Here is a 6,866-nt window from a genome sequence, read left to right on the forward strand (position 1 = left end):
AATTAGAGTTTGAATAGAAAATTAATACTCTTACAAAAGATAGAGAAAATTAAAACATTCAAAATATTTTCAACGTAATACTCTATATTTTTATTTCAACATATTATCTCTTATTCCATTTACTTCACCACAGTGAATATTTTGTTCTACTATATACATGTCCAAAATATTATATTTTTTATGTTTTAAAAAAATGAAAAAACATATGATATCGCAGATGAAGAGAAATATTAATATTATCTATATATTCGATACTAACCTAAGTATAACATATTTCATATTATTATCTTATAAATATTTCAAATAGCCGCGTGAAGTGCGGATAGTTTCACTAGTTAAAGAATAAATGAGCTAGATTTTATGGATGAATCTACAGTATTGGAGAGGCTTAGAGAAGACTCTAGAATATTCGAAAAAAATTCTTGAAAATCCTTAAAAATCTTTAGACTTTGAAAAAAATTCTAGAAGAGTGGCCCACTTGTACATATATAGGGACTTGTGTAGATTCTTATTTAAACTTTATCCCCAAAGTGTGTAGTATAAATTCATGTGTATTCATTTGAACATGAACAAAGCAAGAGCAAGCAATACAAAAGCCTCCTTTAAAAACTCTCTTTGTGTATTTCTTCATTTCGTTAATGATCTAAGTTTCCCCACGAATCTTGACTTGCATGATGATGCTTTGCACTAAAATGATGAGCAACATAGTGGCATCTCTTCCAAGTGAGAATATTGTCAATGGAAACATGAAGAAATTAGTAAAGGTGACAACACCAAGGCCAAGAAAGAAATTGCAACTAGCCGTGATAGAGCCTGGGTTGAGAAGTGGTGTTTCTTCACCTGACTATATATTGGATAATTATTTAAAAACACTTGCACAAAGAGTCAAATATCATCTTGGTAATATTTTACTTTTCTCCTTCATTTGATCTTCTGTCTTTCATGTAAATTATTAACTAGAGTTCATAACTTGACACATAAACACATTGAATGAAAGAAGATTAATTTCCTGATGAACGAATGTAATACATAGAAGGCTTACGAATGTAGTAATTTGTAATGTGAAAATTAAAGATTAATTTATGAATTATATAATTGATCCTTTTGTCTCTCTAGGTTTTCCAGAGAACATATTCTATGATCACCACGTTGCTTTAGCTCCACTTTTGCAATTTCACTTAAATAATTGTGGTGATCCTTTCACGGAAAATCCTGTGGATTTTCATTCAAAAGATTTTGAAGTGGCCGTTTTGGATTGGTTTGCCAAATTATGGGAAATTGACAAGGATGAATATTGGGGTTATGTTACTCATGGTGGCACAGAAGGCAATCTTCATGGAATTTGGATAGGGTAAGTTTCTATTATTACAGTGATAAAAATGGTTTTTACTGACATTAAATATGTACATTAGCAAATATTATTAAAGTTTTATCTTCACTAGAATAATATATTGTCATTGAGTCCAATATAGCTATAGACTTTAAAAGTATTTACAAAAAATATTAATTACTTCAAAAAAACATACTATTTAACAGCAATTAAGTTATCACAATAACTACTATTGTTAGCATTTCAAAATTCCTAAATGGACCTACATTAATGTATTCAAAGGAGGTTAATTGATACATCTTTGCATAAAAACTACACTATATTATCAATATTGTGCCCAAAGCCTCATCTAACTATCTACTTGAGTCTGGTGTGCTTTGATTAATTTCTCCAAATATTATCAAGATGTGTCCATTGCTAAATTAGTGGTCCCAACATGTCTTGTGAGGCATTCATATATAAGTTTGTGCAAACACATTTATAATAAATTGCAAAAACACGATCACCAATTTAGTTTTAAAAAATTCCGTACTTTATAGCTATTTTCGAATATCAAAATTTGTAGTGAATGGTGACAAATTGGTAATATTAAGAGTTGATATGACAGAAAGTAAAATATAATAATAATGTTCTTTTTTCAGTCTAACTCAATAATATTTTCTTTGTAGGCGAGAGTTACTTCCTAATGGAATCTTATACACATCAAAAGATTCTCATTATTCAGTCTTCAAAGCTGCAAGATTGTACAGAATAGATTTGGAAATGATCAACACATCAACAAATGGAGAGATGGATTATTCTGATTTGAAAGCAAAATTGCTTCATAACAAGGACAAACCAGCAATTATAAATATTAATATTGGTAAATTTTCATATTTCATTCTTTAATTATTTCATTCTCTTAGAGCTCTACCCTGGCCTTTTTCTTAATGGTAGGAACTACATTCAAAGGGGCTATGGATGACATTGATGTTATTCTTCAAACACTTGAAGATTGTGGTTATTCCCATGATAAGTTTTATATCCATTGTGATGCAGCCCTCAATGGACTTATTGTCCCTTTCACTAAAAATGTGAGTTTCTAACATATATCCAACAAACACTGTCGTTTGGTTGAGAATAAGTTATCTCAGTTATCCTAGGCCTGGACTTAGCTATCCTGGGATAACTTATCCCACCATGTATATGAGATAACTTATCCCATTATTATAATTAAACAGTGGGTGAGTCATCCCAAACATGACAACCACACAAGATACAAAATTTTTATTCCATCACTACTTGTTTTTACCCTCACACCAAACGACACCTAACAATATATACTACAATATAGAAAAATTTTGATTGTTTGTGCTTCAATTAATTGACAACAGGTGATTAGCTTTAAGAAGCCAATTGGGAGTGTCACAATTTCAGGTCACAAGTTCATAGGATGTCCAATTCCTTGTGGAGTTCAAATAACAAGAAAAAGTCACATCGCTTATCTCTCAAGAAATGTCGAATACATTGCTTCTATGGATGCCACAATTTCTGGAAGTCGAAATGGCTTAACTCCAATTTTGTTGTGGTACAGTTTAAGCTCTAAAGGTCAAATTGGGATACAACAAGATGTTAAGAGATGCCTCAACAACGCTAGATATTTAAGAGATCGTCTTAAGCAAGCAAATATTAGTGTCATGCTTAATGAGTTGAGTACTATAGTTGTGCTTGAGAGGCCTCATGATCATGAGTTTACTCGTCATTGGCAACTCTCTTGCGTGAAGGATATTGCACATGTAATTGTTATGCCAAGTATCACAAGAGAAACATTGGACGATTTCTTCATTGATTTGGTGCAAAAAAGAAAAATGTGGTACCAAGATGGAAGCGTTAAGCCTCCTTGTGTTGCAGATGATATTGGTGCTCAAAATTGTGCATGCGCTCTTCATAATGGTCAATATATATTCCTTCAAGGAAACAAACTCCCTATCGTCTAGATGATGAAATCTCAGCTTCAATGTGCTACAATTGGATGGAATTATAGGTTCTTTTCATGTTCTTGTAGAATCTTTTTTTGTCTATGCTACATAATTTGTGATTTCAAACTAGTTAAGTTGGTTGTATGACGTCCATATGTAGATTGTCTAATTAATCAATAAATAAATTAAGGACTTCATGTTAAGTTGTGTTGATTTTCGGTAATATTCCCTACGTTGGTCTAGTTCAACTTGACATGAAATTTAAGAAAATAAAGAATGACACCAACTATGGAAATGCATCACTCTCTATGGAGGATTTGAAAGCAAACACAACTATGGTGATATTGTTGCCTTCAATCAGAACTTTAATAAGGAGCAATTACAATAAATTAATTAACTGAAAATGGTCTAAAATACCTTTGAAGTATTAGAAAAAGTGTAAAATTGTCCTCCATCCATCTAGTGGTTCCAAAATACCTTTCTTATTCTTATTCACCTATTGACTCTAAAATACCCTTGTCATCCACCTTTGAGTTCAAAATTGACCACTTGTTTAACGATTTTAAATTTAAACTATTTGAATATCTTTTTAAATACGTGGGCCTCAACTATTTGGTATAATTTAACTTATTAATATAATTTATAAACCAATCCCACTATTCACCCATTATTAATTAAACCCACCCATTACTAATTATATCCACCCAATTAATAAACCCGCCCCATTATTGATGCAACAACTACTGCCAATGAGTGTTTCTAAAAAATTGAGGCAAAAATGTATATAGAAGTACATTATCATACATTCTAATCCTCAATAAAAACATATGACAATTCAAGTGCCTAAATAAAAATTATCGATAAACTTAAAAGTTTGGCTATGTTCATCTTAATTATTATTTCGTCTCAATAATGTGATGGTACTTAATAGGTAACTTTTTTAAAAAAAAAATATATTTAAGTTTACTATTTAAAACAAATCATAAATATTTAAAAAATATATTAAAAAAATTGCATTAATTAATTTGGGATGTACTGCTTTTTTACCTTTAATCATAAAATCTCGAATTCAAGTTGAAAGAGAATCCTATTGAAGTGTCCTCCTAAATAAGCGGCTCAACCTAAATAAAATTGGGGTTTCAATTCAGACTCGAATAATTTAAGATGTCATTTTCAGGATTTTGTAATTTCGTCGTGTTTTAGTAGTGTTTTGGGCGATTTTAATATTATAATTGGTTTATTAATTGGGTGGATAGTGGTTGATTTATAAATGATACTAATAAATTAAATTATTACCAATAGTTAAGCGCAAAATATTTTTTAAAAAATATTTAAATAGCTTAAATTTAAAATCATTAAATAAGTTGTCAATTTTGAACTCAAAGATGAATGATAAGGGTACTTTAGAGCCAATAGGTGGATGAGAAGGACATTTTTTGAGCGAATAGGTGGATGGAAAATAGTTTTGTATAATTTTCAATACTTCAAGGTATTTTAGACCCTCTCCCGATTAATTAACTTAAATACAATAAGTGGTACAATCTTAAAACATATTTGGTCATGTTTAAATGCTACCACTTAACAATAGATTCAAGTGCATTTTCTAACATATGTGTCACAATTCAAGCTCTGTCACTTCAAATGGAGAATATATTTGCTTTTTCTGTTTTAAATCCTACTACCTAAATAATAAATTTATATATATAAAAAAATGTGTTAAATTTAACCGTAAACCTCACATGGCTAACGAAATTCATCATAATTGTCTTGTTTGTAGTGCTAAAGACAAACTCCACAAAATCTTACATCGTTCTCTCTCCTTTCTCTATCAAAATTTACTATTTTCTCTTGCTTAAACCAGAAATAGGTAATAGGTCAATGGAATAATATTTTAGGAAAGAAATTATAAAAAATTTGTTAGAGAGTAGAAAAATTATGTTAGATTTTATGGAGTTATTTCTTTGGAGCTAACAAAAAAGATAACTAACGGTGAATTTTATTAGTCACGTAAGGTCAATATTTACATTTAACTTTTCTTTTTATAAAAAAGAGTAAATAAAGTACACCCCGAATACTCTTTTTTAAAGAGACACTTAAACTTTGCGGATGTCCTAACATCCTTAAACACTTTCAAAGTAATAACATTGCCTCATTTTTATTAAATCCAGTTGTGAGAAAATGTGTGATTTTCATGCCCAATCTCTAATTGCCATGTGTTACATGTCATAAATTATAAAAATAAATATGAAAAAAGAATTTTCATTACTATAAATAGAGGGAAATATACACCCCCACCCCACCTCTCCGTTCCTATCTACTTCTCCCCTTTCCATAACCTTCTTTATCAAATAAAAATAAAAGAAAATTACATTCAATTAGAAATGGTAAACAAAAATCAATTTATTATTTTTATGATATTATCATTGTAATTTTAGGAATGTAATCACCATTTTATTCTATTCCTCTTCTTGAAACTATACAAATACTTCTATTAACACCAAGAGGCCTTTCGCCTCAGATGGTAGAAACAACCATGGCTAACCACCATTAATCTGTTATTTTAGCCAAACAATACTGTCAGATAAAACAGTGACTAACAATGTCCTTCTTTCTCTTCATTTTTCTTTTCACTTTTGTTATCTTTTCGTCATCTCCGTTAAAAATATCAATTGTCGACGATGATAAATTGTACTATTGCAATGACGAAGAAATAGGATAAACAAATGAAGAGTCCAGAATTTAGAATGACTTAACGGAGTACTCGTTTTGTGACATTGAATCGAACTTCGAGAAATACTATCGTGCTAACTCGGCCATAGATACTCCAACAAGCTTCAATAGTTGTTATTTGTTAATGATGTTTGAATTGATTTGAGGAAAATGAATCTTTATTTTTAAAAAAGAATTCAATTTGAAATGCCACATGGTTTCTTATATTGGTTAGAGACTATTTTTTAAACTACTCACGTGCTCTTGAAATGTGAGAACACAACAGGTGCAAAAATAAGTAAACATGACGTATTACGTTTGGTTGAAGGTAGGTTAGTGGGTTAACATGATCTTTGCAAAGTTCAAATGTCTTTATACAAATCATGTCTTACTTTAATAGGTGATTATGTATTTTCTCTTACAAAAATTTTAGGTTTAGGGTAAAAGACCAAACTGAACACCAACACCTTTTGATATACATTGAGGAACATTTCAAACAAGTGAAATATATAAAGGATCGTAATAAACACCTTTGTTATACAATAAGGATCATCTCAATCAACTAAGATATATTAAGGACAAAATTAGAGCATTACCCATACATTAAGGACCATTTTGATCATTTTCTCTTCTCTTAGCTATCACTATTATAATAATAAAATGCAAACTTGGATTGCTGAAACTGAACACATGTAGCTTTCAAGGGGCAGTACTGGGGATACTTATATATATTAGGCTGCGGTTCAATCGATTTTCTAATTTGTTGAAAAGTGATAATATTGTGACGCTAAAGCTTATATAAAAAGTCACATATCACCAAAACATAGGAGATGTTGTGTGTGTGTGTGTATATATATATATATATATAT

General features: G+C 30.1%; 1 protein-coding gene across 1 annotated transcript; it reads left to right on the forward strand.

The window, feature by feature from the left end:
• The first annotated feature begins 590 nt into the window (after nt 1-590).
• LOC107028163 (histidine decarboxylase-like) lies at nt 591-3,492 on the forward strand. The gene is made up of 5 exons (XM_015229210.2): nt 591-900; nt 1,117-1,351; nt 1,999-2,192; nt 2,267-2,403; nt 2,704-3,492. Exons 1-5 carry the CDS (start codon nt 672-674, stop codon nt 3,304-3,306), a joined length of 1,398 nt encoding a protein of 465 aa, XP_015084696.1. The 5' UTR covers nt 591-671; the 3' UTR covers nt 3,307-3,492.
• Nucleotides 3,493-6,866: the final 3,374 nt, after the last annotated feature.

The sequence above is a fragment of the Solanum pennellii genome, chromosome 8 (genome assembly GCF_001406875.1).
Source record: "Solanum pennellii chromosome 8, SPENNV200".
Classification (NCBI taxonomy): domain Eukaryota; kingdom Viridiplantae; phylum Streptophyta; class Magnoliopsida; order Solanales; family Solanaceae; genus Solanum; species Solanum pennellii.